Here is a 26670-nt window from a genome sequence, read left to right as displayed (position 1 = left end):
CCCACTGGCTCTTCCATCTCTTTCCAACAATGGCATCTTTCACGATTTGTTTGTGTTGAATACGTGACAAAGTTTAAATTTACAGGATAAGGAACAAAATTGTGTAATAAGAAAAAGGCAGACAACAAAACATGGGAGTACCAGCATTCTTCCGGTGGCTCAGCCGCAAATACCCGAGTGTGATCGTGGAGTGCATCGAGCAAAGAGTAAAGTGTTTATAACCTAAAAATTTGTTATATTCTGGCTATGAATTAGATATTTATTATTTTGTCGATATTGTTACAGCCTCAGGATGCGGACGGTGAGTTGGTGTACTGTGACTCGTCGTTGCCTAATCCGAACGGCGTGGAGTTCGACAACTTGTACCTGGACATGAACGGGATCATCCACCCGTGCACGCACCCGGAGGACAAGCCGGCGCCGAAGGACGAGGACGAGATGATGGTGGCCATCTTCGAGTGCATCGACCGCCTGTTCCGCATCGTGCGCCCGCGCAAGCTGCTCTACATGGCCATTGACGGTGTGGTGAGTGAGAATGCTTTCCTCTCTTATTATCTGCTGATAAGATTTAATATTTCAATGCAAAGCAGATAAACCGTAAAAAACACTTTGCTGCAGCATATCAAGTACTTAACCCTGGTCTCTTGTATGTTTATTAAGTACAAAATAATTTTTTAACCCATTTACATATTCAAGTTATTCCATTTATACTTTCCTACATGGTCTGCCACTGTTATACTACTTTACAGTATATGCGCTTTTCTTATTTGTAACTTTAACATATATTCTCTTTCCTAATATTCACAGTGAATCATTCTTTAGAATTTCATAATGAAATATTCCTTTCTGCTATATTTTCTTGACTTCAGTTTATCTAGTAGAGTATTCTAATCAGTCACTATTACTTATTTGTCAATAAACATTTTTAACAGCAACTTTCATATGTTGATTGGATTGCAAATGTAATAATCATGATATTTATTTGTGAAATACTAATTAAAGAAAATCTGTTCATATTTTCTAGGCCCCCAGAGCTAAAATGAACCAGCAGCGCTCCCGCCGTTTCCGTGCCTCCAAGGAGACCCAGGAGAAGATTGAGGAAGTGGCCCGCATCCGCTCCGAGCTGCTAGCCAAGGGTGCTTACCTGCCCCCTGAGAGGCCCAAGGAGGCTCACTTTGACTCCAACTGTATCACTCCGGGGACACCCTTCATGGACAGACTCAGCAAATGCCTGCATTATTATATTCATGATAGGTGAGATTACAGAGATTATTTACTTATTTTGGAATTTTTTAATACTACATATTTCATTTATGACATAGGTGTTGCTAAAAACTTGTAACCCAATGTTACCCCATTCAGAAGTTATATTCTATAGAATTTTTTATTGTTCCTTTTTAAGGTTTCCATTTTAATATGTTAAATATCCTTGAAATTTAAAGAGGATCAAAAATAAAAGTTTAAGCACTTAACAATTTAGAAATCTATATGTATTTATTTCCAGATTAAACAATGACCCGGGCTGGAAGGGCATCAAAGTGATCCTTTCAGACGCCAATGTCCCTGGAGAGGGTGAACACAAGATTATGGACTATATTCGCAGACAGAGAGGTATGCAAACATTGAACATACTTTAAAACTTTATTTTATGAAGAGCTATAGCTAATCTGTGTTCCTTTCTTTTCCTTTTTAGGGTTCCGTAGTCAACTAGGAACCCTTATAGTTTCGCCATGTCTGTCTGTCCGTCCGTCCGTCCGTCCGTCCGCGGATAATCTCAGTAACCGTTAGCACTAGAAAGCTGAAATTTGGTACCAATATGTATATCAATCACGCCAACAAAGTGCAAAAATAAAAAATGGAAAAAAATGATTTATTAGGGTACCCCCCTACATGTAAAGTGGGGGCTGATATTTTTTTCATTCCAACCCCAACGTGTGATATATTGTTGGATAGGTATTAAAAAATGAATAAGGGTTTACTAAGATCGTTTTTTGATAATATTAATATTTTCGGAAATAATCGCTCCTAAAGGAAAAAAAAGTGCGTCCCCCCCCCTCTAACTTTTGAACCATATGTTTAAAAAATATGAAAAAAATCACAAAAGTAGAACTTTATAAATACTTTCTAGGAAAATGATTTTGAACTTGATAGGTTCAGTAGTTTTTGAGAAAAATACGGAAAACTACGGAACCCTACACTGAGCGTGGCCCGACACGCTCTTGGCCGGTTTTTTTAATACCATTAAGAGTGTTTCCAATGCTTGGTAAAAAAAGGCTTCATTGCTTCTTTCCAGCCATCTGATCTTATCATTCATGTCACTCTTTATTGCGTTATCTATGTTCATTTTACATAGGCCAATATCAAAATATTAGGGCATGGGAATAACCTTGAAACTACTGGTGACTTCAAATAATACACTAAATGAAAATAAAACTTGTCATAATTCTGTTTTCTGGTGACATGCCCTCTACAGCCCCAGATTTTACTTTCCATATGACGTTAAATATTGAGTTTGTAAGACCCTTATAAATAGTTTTAGAATAGTAGAAGAAAGTTTTACGATTTTCAAGACTTGTTTTTGGGAACCATTTCGAAAATCAAAAAGAATTTGTATTTTAAGACAAACATTTTAATCGCTTTTACAGCGCAACCCGACCACGATCCTAACACGCAGCACGTTCTATGCGGCGCCGATGCTGATCTCATCATGTTGGGGCTCGCCACACATGAGCCTAACTTCACCATCATCCGTGAAGAGTTCAAACCTAACAAACCACGCCCCTGCGATATTTGTGGCCAGCTGGGTAAGTAATGTAAATGTACATCTCCACTGACTTATTTCAAAAGCACTCTTGCGGTAAAAAATGTAGAGATGGGCCGAATATGGACTTTGCCGAATACGAATATTCGGCCGAACATTCGGTTCAGCTCTTACCGAACCGAACATTCGGCCGAATATTCGGTTACGTCATATTTTTGAAGCGAATGTTAAGATTAAAACTACGAAATGATTGATAATGGTTATACATAGTACAACTATGTTCTTATGATTTAGTGGATAGCTAAAACTTAGTTAAAACAACTCTGAACTCTTCTCAACTCTTAAACTACGATTTTTTAACTTTTTTACAAAACATTGTGTTTATATTATGACGCATTTTTAGTAGTTCCTTAGAAAGCTACTAAAATAGGAGCTTATTATCCAATGGAATACGTAAGATCTTCATTAGTTATTTACTTTGTTTATTCGGTAAATATTCGGCAATGCAACCGAATTATTCGGCCGAATACGAACATTGAAAAACTTGCCGAATATGCCGAATACCGAATATTTACCGAATATTCGGCCCATCTCTAAAAAAATGTAATAAGAATAAGAATAATTTATTGAAAAATGTGATACTGATATGACTAAAACAGGTCACACATTAATTTATATTGACTTAAAGTTGTCACAATAGTCGTCATCAATATCTAGATTTTTAACAGAGAAGGACAGTCCTTATAATCGTATTTTATTTAACTGCCAACTGTTACATTATATTCTCCAAGTCAAGCTTACATTAGGGTAACTCTGTGCATTATTGCAGGGTAGAGTTACAATAAACTCATCTTCCTCAGGTCACGAGATGAAAGAGTGCACGGGCAGCACCCCGGAGGCAGCCCTGGTGCGCTCCGACCCCGCCTTCGGCAATCAGGACTCCTTCATCTTCGTGCGCCTCTCCGTCCTGCGGGAGTACCTGGAGAAGGAGCTCCAGATGCCCAACCTGCCCTTCCCGTATGACTTCGAGAGGGCGCTCGATGATTGGGTGTTCATGTGCTTCTTCGTGGGAAATGATTTCTTGCCGCATCTACCCAGTTTGGAGATCAGAGAGGGGGCTGTGGACAGATTGGTTAATCTGTATAAGAAGTGCGTTTTTAAAACTAGGGTGAGTATCATAGTTGGTTTTCCTTGTCCATTTCTAATGGTAACTGAACTTACTGGTTTGGTAGACCTTATTTAGTGTTATAACAGACAGTATTTTTTTCTATTATAAACATAGAATAACAGGATTTTTCACCTGTCCGATTGCCCCGTAGGCCCCCTGCTCTGGGTGTCTGGATAGCTTCACAACTCACCTATGGTGCAGCTGACTTTCACTAGACTTCATTGGTTATTCCCATAGCTGTTTAAAGGGCCCAGGAAGAACTTGGGTGTTATAATGTATTCAAGCTCGAACTCCAGATGACCATTTGCCCTATTCGTTTGTCTCTTTCTAACGCTAGCGAAGCCGCTGGAAAAAGCTAGTAATATTATAAATGGGAAAGTGTGTGTATATGTTTGTTTGTCTGTCTTTCACGGCAAAACGGAGCTACGAATTGACGAGATTTTTTAAATGGAGATAGTTGAAGGGATGGAAAGTGACATATGTTGCTTTTTGTCTTTTTCTAACCCCCACTTCCCTAAAGTAGGGGGAAGGAAGTTTATATGGAGCATTCCGTAATTTTGGAATTTATCGCTTCAATCAATCAATCAATCAATCAATTTTTAATGAATTTATCGCTTGCGAAGGCGCTGGCAAAAGTGATATTATAAACGAATGTATTTCCCAGGGTTGGATCACGGACTCGGGCGACGTGAACCTGGACCGCGTGCAGCTCATCATGGACGAGCTGGGCCAGGTGGAGGACGAGATCTTCCGCCGCCGCCACGCCAACGAACTCAACTTCAAGGCCAGGGAGAAGGCCAAGAAGAGGCAGCAGCAACGGCCGAATTTTAACATGCTGAATAACACCCAGTTTGCTCCTATGGTAAGTAATCCACTTGAGTTTTAAGAAATCCAACACTGCATCCAATTAAAATAATTCTTCTGAACCTTGACTAAATCCATACTAATATTATAAATGGACGTAGTTACGCAGAAACGTCCCAATCCATCTGCAATTGTCATTGAAATGAAAATCTTTTGTTTTTCATACAAGGTCTAAAACTTAATTTATTTATTTATTTATTTATTATTCAAATGAGTTACACAGCATAACAGTAAAACCAAAGCACTGTGAAACTAAAAAATAAAAACAATAGGTATAGCACATAAAACAGTAAACATCAGACAAAAAAAAAACAATATTCTATTTAGGCGACGACGTAACAGCGTGGCTCCGTTGCGTCGTCTGACACGGCGTAGGGTTCGGCAGGTTGCCCCGGAACCGCCGAAACACCACGCTCTTCGGCCAGAAGTCTGCACTCGCGATGGTGTCCTGCAGCGGCCGCGGCACTCGCAACACAAACGAACTGAAGTGCACGTAGTGGCGCGACTGTAGCTGGAACACTCTCAGCGTGTAGCCAGTCTTCTGGCGAACGTACTCCACCACCTCATCAGCCCCGGCGGAGTAGTGCAAGCGCGACACGTAGACAATTTCATGTGGAATGGAACGTTTTTGCGTAACTACGTGCAAATAGAAAAGTGTGTGTGTCTGTTTGTTTGTTCGTCTTTCACGGAAAAACGGAGCGACGAATTGACGTGATTTTTTATGTGGAGATAGTTGAAGGGATGGAGAGTGACATAGACTACTTTTTGTCTCTTTCTAAAGCGAGCGAAGCCACGGGAAAAAGCTAGTATAGGATTAATAGAAGACGAGAATGAACTCAACAAAGCCGGGAGAAAATTAAGAAGAGGCAACAACGAGTTTGCTACAGTGTTAAGGTTTTTACTTATCATAGTTTTTCCGATACCCCATAGAGTATCAACAGCAGCCGATATTAAGAGGGCTTTCGTGTTAAAAATAGTGAAATCGCAACCGAGCGCTTGATCATACCGTGTGTGGTATCAAATTAAAGGGCTTTGCGAGTAGTTTATAAATATATATCACATTATAGGACTTTTTCTACTTGGTCTAACAAAATATGAGAAAATGTCCAAAAGTGGTAATAATTGTACCGGTGAAGGCTCGTTTTCAAAAAATTGGCAAAAATCAATAATAGCAATTTATAATCACTAAGGCATAACAGCAATTTAAGTAAACGTTGCAGATTAATTTAGTATAAAACTTACTTCGATGTGATGTAGATTTTCAAAGAAATTGTCACTTAATTTTAGGTGATTTCTGAAAAAATTGAATTCGCCTTAGGCTAGTTTACTCTTTTTCAAAAACTTAAAATAAAAATCTAGTCTGAAATGATTGTGGTACAGGATATACGAATTATAAATTTACCAGTTTTAATATTCAAAATTGTCCAAATTTTACAAATAAGATCGACTGATTCAGCTCTATACGTGCGTTTTTCTAAACGTGCATTAGAGAAAAATTCATAATTAATTTAGTGAGTTAGTTTTCAAAAATCCAGTCTTATAAAAATCAAGATAATAAGATGCTCTAACTGGAACTTGAATTAAATAAATCTATTGGATAACGGAAAGTGTAGTATTTCACCGACTAAAACTATCAATTTTACATTCTTTTGACGTTTTTTTTGAAAGCAGCCTTAAGCTAAAGCCGATATTAAGATTGTATAATAGCCTACTTTTTCTAACGCCCAACGCTTAAAGAGGGGTGCTACGTGTGTCTGTCTGTGGCACCGTAGCTCCTAAACGGGTGAACCGGTTTTTTTATTTGAAAGAAGGTTTTCTAGAGATGGTTTTTAGATATGTTCCAGTCATTTTCTACTTTTTAAAGGTTTTTATGTTGGGGTTTTCAAAATTTTATAAAGCTTGTCCTTGCATCTTCATCTGTCCTGACCTGTACCCAAGAGTGAAGGTATTACTACCTGTAACTGATGGTGTTTTCGTAGGCTGTGGTGGGGTACGGAACGTCGACGCAGCCGGTGCAGAACGCGCGCGAAGAAGCCGCGAACATGCGCCGCGCCGGCATGCAGGCGGAAACGCAAGTGAGTACGCAGTTCTCAATTAATATTCGTTCTTTACTATATAGTTGGCCGGTTGTTTTGTTTAATTTTCACGTTTCTAAAAGACCTAGCTGCTCGCTGTATGATGACGGCTGAGGAATGAAGACGCTGAGGTATAAAAAGTAGCCTTTGGCTGGCTACTTTTTATTTCTATCGGTCAGCGTAGATATCCAGCACTCCCAGCAGAGCAATAAGTGTAGCCTTTTGGAGCACCCTGTGTAGGTAGCGATAAAGTCCTTTGCCAGAATTTTTGTTAGTAAGTTTAGGTTTCTTCATTTTCATATTATTGACAACAATGCATCCGAAATAAACATTGGAAATAAGTGCTTTATTAACATTAGCGCTTACTGGATATGACTATTGCAGCAAGAGACTGAGCCACGCGGTCGCAAGCGCACAGCCGAGGCCGCCGGGCTGGACGAGGAAGACGACGCTCACGACGAGGTCCGGCTCTGGGAGGAGGGCTTCAAGGAGCGGTACTATGAGAGCAAGTTCGAGGTGGCCAGAGACAACCTTGAATTCAGGTAAGTTATCTCGCAGTAAAAGTAAAGCACCTCTAACTTTATTTAATAAAGCTTGCTAATTGTACTGAATTAGAAATCAAGGACACAAAAATGTGAAAGTTGTGAAACGGTCGGTCTTTGAATGTCCAGTTTATGACTATGAGAATTGTCGTTTTGCTAGAACCTTGATTACTCAGTCTCAAGTATGTAGATTATTGTAGATTACTATTAAGGCCTCCAAGTATACATGGACAATTTATGGCTGAACTTTACAGTTTCTTTGCACACAAGTTAGATCTTCAAATGAACCAGTTCTATTCCCTTAGTATTGATTTAAAAATACTCCTTGAATGAAATTAAATGTTGTTTTTGATCAGGTACCGCGTGGCGTTGCAGTACGTGCGCGGTCTGTGCTGGGTGCTGCGCTACTACTACCAGGGCTGCGCGTCGTGGAAGTGGTACTTCCCCTACCACTACGCGCCCTTCGCCTCCGACTTCGTCAACGTCTCCGGCCTCTCCACCAAGTTCGAGAAGGGCACGCAACCGGTAAGAGATTTTATTTCCTATACAAAGTTGATTTTCTATCAACGTTCGATTCATTCTTTCGGTGACACCGTTTTGCTCGGGCACAAAATTTAGAAGGCGCGCGACGTTTATGTAGCCCTATCCTCGTAAGGCCCACCATAGTTAGTTTTCCCATTTTGAATTTGAAGCTTATTCTATAAATAAATTGGTAAGATTTTCGTTTGTTTCAAAAATCAATGTAACAATTGAAATTCTACTTTATTCAGTTCGTGGAAGGTTCAAATTAGATTGCAATACTATGTACATTGTAATGTACATTGGGCCTTACGAGGCTATAGCAATAAGATTGGTTATCGTCTTCCAAGGCTGCGCCTCCTAGAAGTGGTACTTCGCTTAATTCACCCTTCATTTCTTCGGACTTTCCACGAAATTCGAGTAACAGGCAGGCGAGCCTGCCACTTAAACTTTAAGTTTGTATTTTCTATTAGAGTTGGATTCATTCTTTCTGTGGCACCGTTTTACTTTGGCTCCAAGATTGAGAACATAAAATCTGAAAGTGACTATTCCCCTAGCAATATGATTAGACTACCAATGTCTCGTAAAAGTGTTACATCTACATTATCCACAACTGAGACATCGGTATGAACACTTACCGACTAGATTTTTCTTAAATGGATGTTTTTTTTTGTGTTATAGTTCCGTCCTCTCGAGCAGCTGATGGGCGTATTCCCGGCGGCCAGCTCGCAGCACGTGCCGAAGCCGTGGGCCACGCTGATGAGCGATCCGGTAATGTGTAGTTAATAGTCTGGCCGGCTAAATCTGACAGTTGAAGACTGACAAATTCCAAACTTTTATTACGTCACTTTGAAAGAGGGGATACCTATTTTATGGGGATGTGTTTTATCTAAACCATTTCTACAATATGTAAATATCAGTCAGATCATCTGTCACTTTTGGCTAGCCAGACTATTTTACTAATTAGGGGCTTCTTTTATGAGATAGGAGGCAAACGAGCAGACAGGTCGCCTGATGGTAAGCGATCACTGTTGCCCATGGACACCCGAAACACCAGAAGTGTTGCAGGCTTAGCGCGTATTTGGAACAGAAGCTTTTTTTTATGTTATACTTTTCTCGTTCAAAACACGCGTTTAACGTACAGTGTGTACTAACTTTCAAGAGCCCGGTTGTTTTATGCGATAATCAAACCGTTGAACGCATGATCCTGGGTTGTATGACATAAGGACCAACTCACTTCCATGTTCACCGCTTTATCTCATAAAACCATTTTTTCCTACATTCCATAGACCGCATGTATTTAAGGCTGCGATGGTAGCACAAAACCCCATTTCTTCTTCCTCGTTCCCTCAATGCTGAGGATCGCGACCACAAGTAGCGTGTCTCCATTGAACGCGGTCATAAGCCATGTGGACTGCACGATATAGGCTGCCGCCAGTCGACTTCCTCACACAGTCGGACCATCTCTTACGAGCCCCACCCCAAGCGCGTTTACCATTCATTCGCCCCAAGATGATACACTTCTCCATATTATGCATTGGTGATCTCATGATGTGACCGAAAAATCTAAGGGTTCGCTCCTGGCATATTTTGGAGAGGCGTGTGGTGATATTAAGTTCTTCCAAAATAGAGATGTTAGTTCTTCTAGCTGTCCAAGGTATACGTAGCAGTCTTCGCCAGCACCACATCTCAAAAGCGTCAATCTTAGCCACGTCACAGCTTTTTAGGGTTCAAGTCTCGGCACCATACATAAATATCGAGAAGACAAGTGCTCGAACCAATCGCACTTTAGTTTGACGTCGGATTCCTCTGCTCTTCCAAATTTTATCGAGGTTAGCCATAGCACTCTTCGCCATACCGGCTCTACGGCGTATTTCGTCAGTGCTGCCACCGTTGCAGGTTATCAACGACCTAAGATACATAAACTCGCTAACTTTTTCGTACTGGCGAAGTGCGTCGGTAACTGGAAGTATATTTGCCCTGTCAACTACCATTATTTTAGTTTTGGAATGGTTTATCTTAAGTCCGAGCTTAGCGCTTTCATCTTCAATTCTCTTCAGAAGATCCGCCATCTCTACTTCTTCCGACGCAACTACTGTCGTATCGTCTGCGTACCTCAGGTTACTGATCAATCGACCTCCAACTGAAACACCTCCTTCCCAGCCGTCAAGTGCCTTCCTCATGATGTGTTCGCCGTACAGGTTAAAAAGCTTGGGTGACAGAATGCAGCCTTGACGGACGCCCCGTTCTGTATGGAAATCATTTGATTTCTGATTCTCCAGCTTCACGAAGCATGAACCCTCAAGGTACAGATTCTGTATTAGGTAAGCAAGATGTTCAGGTACACCCATCTCCACCAGCACATCAAACATGACCCTCCACTGAACACAGTCAAACGCTTTAGCGTAGTCAATGAAGCATAGGACCACCGGCTTCTTGTACTACAAAACCCCATATAAATGTCTTAATTTAATGAAAAATGTCGTTAATAAATCTTTAAACTAAATTCAAATCTGCATCCGTAAAATAAAAAATCTAACCTAATTATTGATTGCGTTTAGTTCTCGCCGATCATCGACTTCTACCCAACGGACTTCAAGATCGACCTGAACGGCAAGAAGTTCGCGTGGCAAGGCGTCGCCCTGCTGCCGTTCGTGGACGAGACTAGGCTCTTTAAGGCCTTAGAGCCTTACTACAAGGAGCTCACACAGATAGAAAGTAAGTACTGAGTCTTTTTAATGTCTACCTAAAGGTATTTTAAGAACTAAGAATATTCTAAGCAATAAGCTATATCGGTATATACCGATAGAGATTCAACCAGTCACTGAATATTCAATTTATTTTGAGCTTTGACGAAGCGTGTTGCGGATTTTCTATTTGTGATTTGCATTGATGACGAAGCGTGTGCTGATTATGATTGTGAGTAGCTCCTTTGGTTTGTTTTAATAAACTTAATGGAATTTGAAACTCTAATGCCGTTTTAAGTTGACAACAAATGATTTATAATGATCCAGTAAGGCTTCTGTAGCTTTAGAACGAGCGTACTACGAATGTCAAGTGGTGCATATTAGATATAAGTCCTGCAAGCTTTTTTTATTTTACTTTAATATAAATATATGTACGGGCGTTTCTGTATTAATTTTGACAACATTTTGTAACTCATTTATTTTTTTAGTAAAACGCAACATTCGCGGCCATGACCGCTTCTACGTGTCCACCGGCAACAAAAGCTACGAATATCTCCTCGGCCTCTTTAAGGCGGCCGGCAAAGACCTGCGCCACCTCATAGACAAGGAGCAGAGATACCCGTACCGGTGCGAGGGAGTGAGAGGGGACGTCATGCTCAGCGCCGACTGCGTTTGTATTGGCGGGTAAGTTAAAGTTCTACAGCATGTCTACAGCACATACTTACAACTTTTTAGTACCTCGTTGGACCTATTAGATGTCACTGTTCTAGATAATGTGCCTTGCTTAAGGTTGCTAAATATGATATAAAAAGTTCGTGTACCACTCGCTAGATGGCGTTGTGATTAGAGGAGTCGGCGGGTTGGTGATAGTAGTTCAGCTATTCGACGCTAGATGGCGTTCGATTTTAATAGTCTAAAATTGCAGATATTAGTCTTCTTCGCTGAGATTCTATTTTATAATTTATGGTGTTATTCAGAATACGCCAACACACAAATTCTAAAGGGCTATATCTAGCTTACTGAGGTTTGTTAAGTTTCAAGTTTTCAAATCACAACACACGGAAAGAAACATATCTGGCTAATGTTGATAAACATGTTAATTTTGCATAATTATAATGAAGCTTTATTTTTTTAGCCAACTAGCCTCACCCGTCATCGGCCTACCTCCAGTGCTCGGCAACCAAGCGGTCTGCGTCCGCTTCCAAGACCCTCAGTTCCCCGACGACTTCATCTTTCCAGCGAGAAGACTCCAGGGCGCTGTAGAACCTGGCCGAGTGCTGAAGCCAGGAGACCTGTCCCACCAGGAGAACAGAAACTGGAGGCCACAGATAGGTTAGTTATCTAAGACTCAATTTCTCGAGGTATTTATCTTCGCAGAGAGAAGGCTTCAGGGAGAGTCTAGGTAGATGCTGAACCCAGGAGACCTGTCACACCAGGAGAACAGAAACTGGAGGCCACATATAGGTTAACATTTCTAATTGGTCAACAACTACAGCTTTGGGAAAAGGGGACATTATAATCGAAGTAATTTTAGTTTTTCTTTGCGTTTCGATCGCTGTAAATCTTTCATAGACAAATGTTCAAACCAAGATATAAAGCGCGAGACGTTAAAATGTTCAAGTTGTTGATTTCCTCGTCTGACGTACTTGTAGTTTCAAACTAGCCCGATAGATGGCGCTGTTATCAAATTTAATACACTAAGCAAAAATCGTAATAGAAATTGTGTTTTGTCCAGGAATGGTGCGGTCCAACACGGTAGCGAGCCTCGAAGCCGCCGGCCGGAGGATGCTCGGTCACCATCTACCAAGAGATAGGGACCGCTCATACGGGAACGTGCCGCCACCACAACACCAGCAGCATAGTAAGTACCGTAGCCCTAAATATTCCTTTACAGGATATTTCTAAGATTTCTTTAAAATCTTTATATATTTAGGAGCTTTTGTCTTTTTGACATGGCAGCTCCATCGTTTCAAAATCCGTTATTTACCATTCAGTAGATTTTAGACATACACTTATTTACATTGTATGAAATGAAATGAAATTCTTTATTCTTCAATTTAGGCATTAACATAATGCTCTTATGAAAGTCAAGGGTACATTTGTACAAACATAATAAATAAATAAATTTAACCAATTATCCTAACTGAAAATACAATTTAAATTACATAATTATGCATATACAGCAAAATACATTATTTTGGTTTGTCACTTAAGTACATTTTCCATATATCCCGGTCTGTGATATAGTCCTTAACTTTATATGCCAATATAATATTTAAAAGGCCCTGTACTTGTGTATCTACTGGCGGCACTTCACTAAATTACACAAGCACAAGGTTGCGTCACATTTATATTTATTTCAAATAATTTACACGGCATCACAGCTTACATGTAGGGTTGCTCAGAATACTCTGAACATACCTTACATCTAGTCTATTTATACAAATTGTTTGCATAAATGCTTTTCTTTTCGTCCAATTTCGATCACATTCCATCCGTTCCTAAGATCTAGATGATGTTGCTCACTTCGGCGATCATTCAGCACCTTATCAGCCAGCCCGTCACACAGCTGAGCACAAGACAAAATGCTTTTGTTGTCTCTACGTTTACCGCTCCACTGAATTTCTAAGTAAATCAATTCGTGGTGTTTGTTCACGTTTTATTTGTGCAGACAACTTTTACGGAAACATTGGCATGTGGTAATAATATACTAATGTGTCTGTGTAGTGAGCATGAACCACGGCAACCAAAGTAAGACGATTGACGTATTCCTTTAAGACAAGTGCGAACCCGTATAAGGGACTTGAAGAGATCTCGCTAGACGCTACCAAAATAATCATAATATTCCTATACATATAAGAGTCGATGAAAAATGGTATCAAAGTTTGAAATTGATCAAAGTGCTGGTTTACGGTTCTTATTTTATCAGGGTATTAAATAGGGTAAAATCGCTGTCAATAGAAATTGTCAACAATGTAAACAAACCATTATATAAAATATCAATATTTTTTTAGCACAATTTTATTATTTTAAAGGTTGAGGATCATAATGTGATACAAATTGATTAAATAACACATGGATTTAGCCAGTATCTGATGAGTTAGAATGGAAATTAAATACATTTTAACTACAAGGTTTGTTTACATTGTTCACAAGTTCTATTGACGGCAACTTTAGTGTAATCTTAGGTTATAAAGTAAAAGTCTGAAATGAATTTTCGTATGCGGATAAAGTTATGTACATACCTATAATATAAACACCCCTGTTTAAAACAAACGTCGTGTTAACAAGTCATCAGAACAACCTCCGCATCCGCTCCTAACGAGAAAACAAACGATCATAATGCAGGCGACTAATTGAGACACAAGACAAGACTGTTATGTTACTCATGAGAGATGTAGAAGTACATACATACTTGGGAAGCATATCTAGAATAAATAAGATCTTGAAGGAGGGGGGAGGAGGGAGACTAGAATCCAAAGATTCTATCATACCAAAGCGTCGGAAAGCGACAAACGATTATTAACGGCGTATTAACTTTAGTAAACTTATGAATAAGGGGGTTAGTCTGTATTAACATCAAAGCATTACACACTGATTCCTTTCTTAATAGTGGAGCCTTCGTCGGTCGTATGGCACCGTCGTCGTAAAAAAGTTAAGAACGTACTTATCATCGAATAGGCCCGCTATAGAGAGATTATATCTTCACTACTAAGTATTCAAAATTATATTAATAGAATTGAAAACGAGTGGACAATGGTCAACCACTAGATTCTCAATTTATATCGCACGTAATATTAAACAGTACTGCGCCGAAACAATATCGATCTCTCGAAAAACCACTTGATCGCAAAATTTCACGAGAATCGTTTCATTCTGTGAGAACAGCGCGAGTTAAAACATGCGAAGATTTATGCCCAAACTATAATACATAGCGCGAGAACACGCATACGATTTTGTCACGTGTCACATTGCGGACTGTTGAGATTAGATACAGTTCAGCACTTTTAATAACAAACACACCAATCAAATACCCCACTGTACTGAAATCATATACGACCGTGTATATAAGCCCTAATTTTTTCCTGCGCTACATTAATTGAGAGTAAAAACGTTCAGCGCCGTTATGACACATTGTCATTCAAGTGGTCACAAGAATAAGAACAATAGGGCGCAGTGCTTATTGCCGCTTTGTTTCGCTTTAATTGCGCCTAACTGCCGTTATTGGGGTACCGGAGCTTGTAGCAAGTTAGCAACTGCCGCTTCAGGGTTCTGTTCTTTACTGAGAATAACCTATGTACTGTCAGCTTTCCTAATTTATTTTCTTACGTAGTTAGTTCAGGGATTTTGGCCTGAAACGAATATTTATAATCCGGGCGAATAGACCGATCGTTTAGGTTTCGCTGCGTATCGTATGTAGTTAGCAGGTATGAGGTAGTTACCTCTCTTTGTAGCTAATATGGAGAGACACTACTATTGAGAGATATGTAACTGCGCCCAGATTCATAATCGAAACGATTATTCTTAATCATTATACCTTGTGTATATCTACAGTAGAATATCGCGAAAAAAGAGCTTTTAACCAGTTTAGCTTATGAACATTTCTCTTACTAGTTCGGTTTAAAACTAAAAAAAATAAAACTTTGAAAAAACCCCCGACCGCGACATAGACCGATTTTCATGAAACATGGCTAAGAACACTCCCGACTTACTCAGATTTCAGACAAAAAAACTAAATCCAAATCGGTTCATCCGTTCGGGAGCTACGATGCCACAGACAGACACACACACACAGACAGACACGTCAAACTTATAACATCCCGTCGTTTTTGCGTCGGGGGTTAAAAATAAAGTTACATTGTAGTCTAATACAGTACGTACTGGTGCGAAATGATAAATTGATAATAAAAATCTCCCAGAACATATGTTGTCAACTACACCGTATCACATCCGCATCTTAGCAGAGAGCTTTTGTATTGCCACCCCCGATAGATAGAGCGTTTGACTCCCGCGTGACCTCGGGCGATGTGGCGTGTGGCGGTTTCCGAGCGCCCTCGACATTATTGCGAGACTAATTACAACTGCTTTTTATTGCCCATTTAATAAAGTTTCCACATTTTAAAGCAAGACAGAGGATGAGAACATGATGACCTATTTTAAAATAGAATATCACTAGATAACCTGCCCCGATTTCGCACGTGTTAACAAACCATCCTCGCAAGTCCCACCATATAAACATATCTTATTTTTAATATGTAGGTACTTTATTTTTGAAGTCAATTGAACTTAATTTTGTTGTTTCAAAAAGCAATGAAACAAAAGTAAACCTTATTTGGTTCATGAATGTTTTAATTAAATGGAAACAAACATGTAGGTACAATATAATATACATCTCATGAACTTATCAAACGAACACACCGGAACTTTCCTCAAGTATGATGTAAGCAAATCGCATGGACATCCTAAATAAGTAAAACTATTGTAAACCAATGCTCCCTCAATAGATAGAGCGTTTCCCTCCCGCGTGACCGCGGGCGATGCGGCGGTGTTCCGAGTGTCCTCAACATTACTGCGAGACTAATTACAACTGATTTTTATTGCCCGAAGATTTTGGTTAACAGGATGTTCTATATTTTATACTTGCCAATGTTTGTTAAATTATAAAGTAATGTTTAACTGATTGAAAGACGTACCCTCATTAATAAACGTTCACTAAAGTTATCAAGCCGATAAAATTCGTTTTAATCACATTTGCTGTTTAAAGGTCTCATTGCATCTACGTGTACTGAAGAGTAATGTACTATTTTATTCCCAAGGGAATAATGGATTTAGTTTTAAAAATTAATACAATCCGTGCAATACTTCAGGCAAAGAATGTTTCAATCAGCCAAGGATTTTTTTTGCACAACTGAAATTTGACTATTAAGCTATAAAAAAATATTATACGGTATGAAAAATGCATTTTATTTATGTTTTACTATTGTTTCAATGTGTTTTACATTTATTTTGTAAATTTCACGTAGATAAATCGTTATAATTTGCAATCTGGCAGGAAATTGTGACGGCCATCTCAATTGCGCTTGACCGCGTTGCCATAGCAACGAGCAGTACAACACCGCCATTCATTGAAGATTTTGCCTTATGATTTTTTTCTCTGTGTTTTCCTCTCAAATGTGATGAAAAATATTGTGTGTAACTCAGGAGGTAAGGATTTTGTAAACTCGTGTCTATAACTCTCTCCAGCCTGCGGCTGTCGCGAGTTAAAACACTCGTCGACAAAATCCCCCTTACCTCCCTTGTTGCACAATATACTATTATCCCTTTCCGACGTATTGGTGTGGTAGAAAAGGACAAACGAATTTTATCGGCTTGATAACAATGATAACTTTAGTGAACGTTTATGAATAAGGGCGACAATGTATACGTATAGTCATATATACAACTAGCTTTTGCCCGCGGCTTTGCTCGCGTTAAATTCGAACATTGCGGAATGCTCCATACAAACGTCCACCCCCCATTTTAGGGAAGTGGGGCGTTAGAAAGAGACAAAAAGTATCCTATGTCACTCTCCATCCTTTCAACTAAGTATCTCCACTTAAAAAATCGCGTCAATTCGTCGCTCCTTTTTGCCCTGAAAGACGGACAAACAAACAGACACACACACTTTCCCATTTCAATCAGTTAAACATTATTAATATTAAGTATGGATTTTAACTTAAAGCTACCTTAGTAAAGTTGCCTACTTACATCAGGAAAACTTCGAAAACGGAAATGTTTATAACCGTGCTCTATGGAATTTCCCATCCACAACAATGAACTTCCGCTCAAACCTTCACCCCGATTGAACCCTCTTAGGGGAAAAAATATAAAATATATTTTAATACCTATTCTCGGAACATCCAAGACTATTTGAGAAATTGCTTAAACTCAATTAAGATTTACCGTATTACAGCTTTTTAAAGGATTTAATGACATCCGTCCGAACCTATAATTATTGCATCATCCTTTATCGAACACTTTTTGCAATTCTTAACTCCAGAAGCATTAGTTACAATACCAACAAAGCCTTAAACGGCATTATGCGACGTTCCGAGCCATCGAACTTAAGAAAACAAAATCATAGCCAATAACCGTCTAAAAGGAATCCATTATTCCAAATTCGAAATTCAAATTGGCCTATCGTCCCGCGAGGCATTCGCGGGCAACAGCGCGCGAACGCAAACAGGAAGCGAGGGCATTGTCCAACCCAGTGTCGCCAACTACGAAAATAATAATTATCGAGGGTTGCCAACAATAGCGCTCTTTTTTTCTCTAAATAACGGGTCGATCGGCTCAAGTGCTTCCTATTATGCCCCGGGATTACTGCTACAATGTTTTTTATCGATCTTTTTGTAACCAGGTGGCTTCCGAGGTGTTTTAATGCGTATCTCATCCGATTTTCGTTTTAATCCGATAAAGATACGATGATCTGAAAGCTTCTGAGATCTTGTGTAAATAAAAAGAGCTTTTTGCGTATTTTATCGCTTTTAAAAAGGAGTAGATACTTCGATCGCCGTCTTAATACCGGGCATATTAAAGAATTTTGCGAGCTTAAATAATTTCTTTGTAACATAAGTAACATAACCGATAAAAGCGTATTCCTATTGTAAAGTTATCCCAATTGGATTGTAATGTTTCGTGAGGTAGTTAGTAGATATTTATTCAAAGTCTAGGTATGCAAACTATGCAAATATGTAATATATAAATATAAAAACACTTGATGAAAAATCACCAATTAAAACAACGTTTTTGTTTTTTTTGTAATTATGCGTCCACGCACCCGACATTTCTCTCGTGTCAAATTGCAAAAACCATAGCGATAACATTTCCTTTCAATTTATAATAAATCTGACTTCCAATTAATTCGTATTTAGCGTTTGCATTCAAATCAATCAAATATAAGTCCACCTTTATTCTGCCATTGGCATAATTCTTATGAGTTTTTATTTAGGGGTGGTTTTTCATTGTGTGGGTGTTAGTTTCGGGTGGCGCCGGTAGGAGGCGGCACGTGCCCCAATTACCCGCCCCAAACTGCAGGGTTTTAATAATTGAATACGCTTATTTGATTTTGCAACTGACGTGCGTATAAATAAATGTCAAATGAATTAGTCCTGACTTTGGCCGGAGTGTGGGAGTAACCCTTCATACAGTAATGCCAAAAATGCGAAGTTACCTTCATTGATTAATTCGTTTTAGTGTTGATTTTTTTTTAATTTATATTGGAGGCAGTCTCCTATGCCTTTTATTTGCAAATGAATAAAAATTGCGAGTTCAAGCCTGCACCTAAAAGAGTGTTTGCTGATATTAAGAGAAGCTAAATTCCTATCAATAGTTATAAGACGTCAAAGATGTAAACCTAGTTAACGGACTCTATCTTATCCCATTCAACAAATATCAACAAAATCGACTCAACCCCAACCCCAATCAACCCAATCAACTATTCAACCCCATATTAAGGCCGTTACAAAGACAAGAAAAGCAATAGAATCGCGTACGCAAAGTGAAACATCAAAGCGAAGATATTGGAACAGAGTCGCTATATATTGTTCATGTCCATTGATAAAAGATCGAGAGCACTGGTAGAGAGCAGCTTATCGCTCCGTCGGCGTTGATCTGTTTGCGATATAGTACTGTCAATGATATTATATTAGTCAGTATAAGAAAAAAACACGCCTCGCAAATATCAATGAAAAATGTATGGTCGTGGATGCCACACCACACTTTTTTTTTAAATATATTTAACAATTTAAACACATGTCAAATTAAGCATGTGGGTTAAATTGTCAATTGTCATTGTAAGGTTTAAGCCTGTGTCGAGAGATGACAGTAAACATAAACACGGTGACTATACAAAATATTATAAGCCTCCTATATGTATACTCCATTCCTTTGGTAACAGCTAGTATGAAACATTCTTTCTTTCGCAATAATAGCGCAGACAAATTCCCTTTTCCTTGTATCCATAGTTCCGCACAGAATCCCCAACTGTAACGTCAGGCCCTTGAGCACGCTTCCGCGTCTCCAATAATTGCTGGAAATAGTCTGTCCGAGGATAGCCCAGAAAAATCACTACTTTTTCTATTATAGTTATAGATTTTACTTCAGCATCAGTCTTGGAGCAATAGGTGAAATCAACCTGCCTGTGACCAATATCACGTCGAAACGTCGGGCTGAATATAAACGTAAGTGCTACTATTAAATACCGTTTTCATTTGTAAAATGCAGTAGCAATAATGGCATAGCGTCCGATCGAATGAAACTAGTGAAAAACAGTAGGTTTATTATTCCATTTGAATCATCGCATGTCCTCCAGAATCGTAGCGTATAAAACAACGTTTTAAAAGTATCTGCCAAGTTGCATATTATCTTAAAACAGGTAGCAGCGTAGACAAATTCCCTTTTCCCTTGATCCCGGATTCCCCGACTGTAACCTCGCCGGCCCTTGAGCACGCGTCGCCGGCAACTCTAATTATTGCCGGAGATCGTCCGGCCGAAGCCAGCGCGGTGAATTTTATGAAGGTTTTCTATGTGTCTAGTAGTTTATTGTTGGCTGTCACTTGTGAGCTTGTGACAACGCGTGTGTAACTGCGGGGCTTTGAATAAAATAGTGTGGTTATGTATTGCGTGGATTATTAGTTCGTGAAATGAAAGTATGCCTTGTTATACATATATGAGGCATATTCATTAGGGCCTATAAAGCATTTATGGTTGTAGGTATACCGAACAAACCTACGCCAATTTTGAGCACGTGAGGACTGAAACCCTAATATACTTGTGTACCTTCGGAGAGACAAGAGATACGATATCAGCTAGTAGTCTTCTTTTACTCTCCTCAAGAAAAAAAAACTATTATTTCAAGGCACAAGTTTTCATGCCACCATCCACTCAAGGCCTGGGATAGGCAAGGTGGGATGGTATTGGTGATTCACAAAAAAAGGTAAATGTGGAATTTTTGCGTTATTTTCAAGTTTATCAGTTGTGAATGATCACGGTTATGGTCATTAGACATATCGTCATCCGCCTTGCGTTATCCCGGCATTTGCCACGGCTCATGTCAGCCTGGGGTCCGCTTTGACAACTAATCCCAAGATTTGGCGTAGGCACTAGTTTTATTAACGCGATTGCCATCCGACCTTCCAACCCGAAGGGTAACTAGGCCCTATTGGAATTAGTCCGGTTTCCTCACGATGCTTTCCTTCACCGAAAAGCGACTGGAAAATATCAAATGACATTTCGCACATAAGTTCCGAAAAACTCATTGGTACGAGCCGGTAGACATACCTACTGACCGGGATATAGACCGTGATTACCTTTTTGATTTTTGACTTCCACCCGCCTACTTCAGTTTTCCGTGATCATGATGCATGCAACTGCGTCGAAATATCGGGAGCTCGACTAAAATCAAAAAAATAATCACGGTCAATATAAGTTTAATTAACAAAAAATGTTTTATAGCAGTAACAGGCACTTGACTATATAGGTAGATAATATTATAATTTCAAGGCCATTTAACTCAATTTATTACTGTATGGCAATTGTCGACTATGTCACCAAAAACCTGCGACATATCCTTCTTAGGCCAAGTTTAAAACACTTTTCACACCACAAGCTGATATAAGCCGGCGCATTTTGGCGCGACTGCGCGCGCCTGAAAGCCACCCATTAGATGCCTATTATGTCTGCCGCCTCCGCGTTTTTATTTTTTCTACTTTTCCACTACATATGTGATGAGCTTTGGGCTTTGAGCAAAGAATCCACTCCACGCTCTATGTGTGCGAATTGCGACAAGTGTTAGAGTTCACGGATTCGGCTCATTCTTTATAAAATACGGTGATATTTGTGAAACTGTTTCATGAGATATGCTTTTTGAATAGGAGATAGTGATTGTCAAAGGATGCTAAAATGGATAGGCAACTCTGACTATGATATTAAATGAAGGTGTCGATAGTATTAAAGAATACATACACGTAGGTATTTATAATGTCTTATTTCAAAAACAAAAAATAAATGCGATATTTATTGTGTGCTGCTGCTGATTCAATAGTGACTCTCAATATCTATCTGACTATTGACAACATCCAAAAATAACTCTTCGATCTTTACAATACACACCCAAAATACATTAAAACGGGTAATGTTACAGAAAGAATCCATACGGCACTGTTTTATAGCTTACAGGCCTACGCCTACGTAGGGTGTCGCAGTAACAAATGCCCCTAATGACGACGCCTCGTTACGCACTCGACCGCCATTACAGAGGTGGCCGAAACGCGGCTATTTACAGGCTACAGCGCTACCTACTGTCTAGCAATGGGTCTCTCTTTAGACGACATGATGTTTAAAGTCTATATTTGCCGATATGCTTATTTTTATTTACACATTATCGAAGGAAGATTTTTACAAACGTCATCTTTCAGCAGATGCCTTTACGTCCGTGACGTTTATGTTTAGTTTAATATAATAAAGTTTTGGCCCCACGTTGGGCCCCAATTATCACTAATAATGTCGACGTTAGTTCCTCAATACTGATACCGCAGATAGTGTCTAACGGCACACATAAAACTCTGGAATATTCCTCTTTCCAACTGTAATAATCGTTACCATAATCATTGTCTTCTTCTTCCTTGCTCCTTCCCACTTTAAGTGGGGTCAGCTCTCCTAATTACTGTGCGCCACGACATTCTGTCGAGGGTTGTCGGGTCAGGTAAATTATTAGTTTTAAGGAGCTTGGCCATGCTGGTCCACCATGTTGACAGAGGGCGTACTCTGCCTCTCTTTTTGTCCGGCAGGTCGAGAGCTCTTTTGACGACATACTCATCATCTCTACGCATCTCTACGCGTTACCATAATCATTGAGAATATTATAATACTTACAGATTTATAGGTCCGACGTTGGGTGCTAACTGTGACTAATAAAATCCTCGTTAGGTCCTCCACTGCCAGGATAGAGACAGCTGGAGGTGTCTTACGACAGGAAGGAAAATTAGAAGCTCCCACTATCTAGTTATGCTCTATAAGCGTTGTGGTAACGTTTTGTTTAGTTTCTATAGATCTGTATGCCCCACGTTGGGCGCCAACTATGATGACGTTAAGTTTGGCTCTCGGACGCAAACAGAGACCGCAGAACGTGTCTTACGGCAAGGGGACCTCTAGAAAGTTCCAGTTTCTAACTAGGCTTCGTTAATGAGTGTTGTGGTTTGTGTTTAGTTTATTGGATAACAAGGTGCGGATGTCGCTTTGCCGAATAGTATGAAAATAATTTTTTCTACTTGTCGACTGTAATCTGTCAATTAGGACACCACAGACTAAACTATAAGTGCTAACTTTTCAGTGTTGGATACGCCAACAAAGTGATAAAATAAAACGTGAAAAAAAATGTTTCATTAGAGTACAGTCAACAACACAGCTGTGAATACGGACAAAGTTCCAAAAATATCTATAGAGAACTCTATTGCCTGTACATAAAGGTGTGTATACATATATTTGCCACTTTGTCTGTATTCATAGCTGTGTTGTTGACTGTACATACACCCCCTACACGTAAAGTGGGGGGTGATTTTTTTTTTCATTTCAACCCTAACGTGTGATCTATTGTTGGATGGGTATTTAAAAATGAATAGGGAAAATCATTTTTGATATTGTTAATATTTTCGGAAGAATAGCTCCAAAAGTAAAAAAATGTGTCCCCCCCCATTTAATTTTGAACCATAAGTTTAAAAAATATGAAAAAAATCACAAAAGTAGAACTTTATAAAGACTTTGTAGGAAAATTATTTTAAACGTGATAGGTTGAACAGTTTAAAAAAAATAATACTGAAAACTACGGAACCCTACACTGAGCGTGGGACGACACGCAATTGGCCGTTTTTTGGTATTTTATTGCAGGTGGTGATCCTAGTCAAGTACTGTAAATCATTCCTTTGTAATTCTGTTTAGCCCCGAAGCTTTACAGAAGCCTTTATTTGTCACTCCTAAGAATCAAACTACAGCCACATACTTTGACTAAGAACTTATATAATAGGCCATTTCCTATAGAAATTCCAATGTGGAGTGACTATTTTCCATAGACTTTCAGTATATTTGTACAAAGTATGATCAGATTGGCGCTAACGCCTTGTTTGCCGTAGGACTAATGCCTCAAGGGTGTCGGGGGCTTGGTAGAATCCCTTTAGAGCCAAACTGTTCAGAATGCCAGCTTTAAACCGCGGATTAAACCTTCAGGAACACGGATTCAGGGAATGTGGAATGGAAATTTTGGTTTTCGATAAAATCTCTTAGAGATTTTTTTCTTAGAAAAAGTAAAGACGGTTATGAAAGTGAAAAAATAATATTTTGATATTTTTAGTATTCATAGCACCCACTTGTTTCTGTTGAGGTAGTTTGTCGTATTTAGTTAAGTGCGACTGAAATGTCTGAAAGCTTTCTATCCGAGACTAAAATTATAGCTTTCAGTTCAACACCCTCAATTTTATATAAAATGCGAGCAAATCAACCAAGACAAGGCAAAAATATATAATTTTTCATCACGAAATAATTCCATGAGGAAATTTAGCAATTATGGAAACATTTCGACGGCACTTCAGTAGTCAATACTTCCACGTGTCACGTTAGGGACTCACAAGCGAGCGATTAAACACTCGTGGCGGCGTGATTCTGCCGCGCATGCGCCCTTCACCCAGAATTAGCCAGAAGCTAATTGTGGAAGAACTGTGTGGCTGTGGAATGCCACGTCATCGATTTTAAAACAGGTTTAACTAATTTTCAGCCTAGCACAAATTAGTTTTTCTGGAACTTGTGTGCAAAAAATCATGATTACAATTTAGTGTCCGCTAAATTGCACACCGCACATCTCATGGAGCTGCCATGTCAAAAAACAAAAGCTCCTAAATAAAAAAAGATTTAAAAAAACACCGCTACTTTTGACATTATTTTTTGAATAAGGCACGTCTTGTTATGAAATTGGCCACTTATTTTAAATGTCTCATTGTTCCAGATCGCTCACAATCAGGCCCAGCGGCGGCCGGCCCCCACCGCGGTGGCTACGTAGCCTTCAACCAGCAGGGCTACAACCAGGGCTACCCTAGCCAGAGCCAGGGCTACCCTAGCCAGAACCAGGGCTATCCTAGCCAGAACCAGGGCTTCAATCGACAGAACCAGGGGTACCAGCAGCGAGATCGATTTGGGAATCAGCAGGGCGGATACCAGCAAAACAGGTACGCTATATGATCTTCAGCTAGCCGGACTACATCCAGGGCTACCCTATCTAGAACTAGAGCTACCCCGGTCAGAATCAGGGCTTTAATCGACAGAAAAAGGGGTATCAACAGCTGGATCGGTTCGGGAATCAACAGGCCGGATACCAACAAAACAGAAAGGTTATGTCAGCTAGTAGGATTACAACCAGGGCCACCCTAGCCAGAACCAGGGCTATCCTAGCCAGAATCAGGGCTTTAACCGACAGAACCAGGGGTACCAGCAGTGGGATCGGTTCGGGAATCTACAGGGTGGATATCAACAAAACAGGTAGGCTACTAGTTTTTAACCAGCAATTTAGAACTATCCTAGCCAAAGCCAGGGCTATTCCAACCAGAACCAGGCCAATCAGCAGCGGGATCGATTCGGGAACCAACATATCCACCATGTTGGATATATCACAGGTAGGCCATGTGATCTTCAACCAGCGGGGCTACAACATAGGATACCTCAAGCAAAGACAAGGCCTGCAAAATCAGGGCAGGGGCAAGGGGTCTGATCAAACGTGCAACATGTCTGACCCGTCATTTGAAATTCCTTGTAAAAATAAAATATCAAACAGGTTGAAGATTTGACTAATAACTTTTAGTGCAATGATTTCTTTAACGTAAAACAAAAGGTTAAGGTTAAATATTTTTACAACAGGTACAACCAAGGAGGTTACCAACAGAGGCAAGACGGCTACCAGCAGCGGCAGGACGGCCAACGATACAACCAGAATCAGAACCAGAGGCAAGGCTACTCCTCTCAAGGTCAGAGCCAAGGGCACCAAGGTCAGAGCCAAGGGTACCAAGGTCAGAGTCAGGCGTACAACTCGAGGCAGGGCCAGGGACGCTCCACGTGGCGATAACCATCTAGTTTACAAGTAAATAGTTTATTTTCATTTGAACAAATGATAATTTGCGTTGGGACTATGTCATGCAATATTCACATGTGGTGACCTTGATTTGAATTGGTACGTATGAATGTTGGTCACAGAATTCATAAATTATGAATTCATTACCAATTGTAATTTTGAGGATTAAGCAATATTCTTCACCTTTACTTCATTGCAACATAGATTACTTATTACAAACTGAAACTTACTATTAGACTTTCTGTGGGTTACTTTAAAACCAACTTATGTATACAGTATTGTAAAGAATCAAATACCGAAGACGTATAATATCACAAATTTATTCATGTTATTATTATTAAAATGATTGTGGTCCTATATAATTCACCATGCAATTTGTCTTATAAATTTAATTAAAAAGTCGTGGTTTATTTTTAAAATAAAATGTTTTGCAATTATTCATTGAAACAAATAGTCGAAAGAAAGTTTATATCTGTAAAAAAATAATATAAAGTGTGACTTAATTATTATAAGAAATACTTACGTCTCCGAACTGTACTTTAATGTAAGCAAATTTCGTGAAGACTGACGATTATAAATTTAGTTAATACCTACCTATTCTTTCTATATTTTTAAAACAAATACATTTCAGATTCATCTGAAGTTACCATCCATTTATTTAAAAAAAAATGCAATCATCCCTGTATAAATTTGTTTTAAACCATCTCCAGATGATTTACTGCACAGTAATGATAAAATGTATATTATAATATGTTAAATAATTGAAAAGAAATTCAACACAAACCTAAATAAAAGACTTGACACAAACACACATTTTCTTTTTTTCAACATTTCCAATTTTCCACCCGCAGCAATCCCACAACTAGTTAGGTACATAACCTACCTACTTCAATATTCAGGGCCTAA

The 26670-nt window shown here is 39.3% G+C and overlaps 1 protein-coding gene across 1 annotated transcript; it reads left to right on the top strand.

The window, feature by feature from the left end:
* The first annotated feature begins 23 nt into the window (after positions 1-23).
* Positions 24-26575, top strand: LOC125232786 (5'-3' exoribonuclease 2 homolog). The gene is made up of 17 exons (XM_048138568.1): positions 24-206; positions 286-525; positions 1025-1254; positions 1505-1611; positions 2646-2804; positions 3622-3929; positions 4594-4791; positions 6773-6868; positions 7253-7410; positions 7767-7935; positions 8611-8700; positions 10491-10647; positions 11105-11300; positions 11752-11948; positions 12352-12477; positions 24649-24868; positions 25554-26575. Exons 1-17 carry the CDS (start codon positions 132-134, stop codon positions 25756-25758), a joined length of 2931 nt encoding a protein of 976 aa, XP_047994525.1. The 5' UTR covers positions 24-131; the 3' UTR covers positions 25759-26575.
* The last annotated feature ends 95 nt before the right edge of the window (positions 26576-26670 follow it).

Source organism: Leguminivora glycinivorella, chromosome 13 (assembly GCF_023078275.1).
Source record: "Leguminivora glycinivorella isolate SPB_JAAS2020 chromosome 13, LegGlyc_1.1, whole genome shotgun sequence".
In the NCBI taxonomy this organism is placed as follows: domain Eukaryota; kingdom Metazoa; phylum Arthropoda; class Insecta; order Lepidoptera; family Tortricidae; genus Leguminivora; species Leguminivora glycinivorella.
This window is presented reverse-complemented; position numbering and strand designations above follow the sequence as displayed.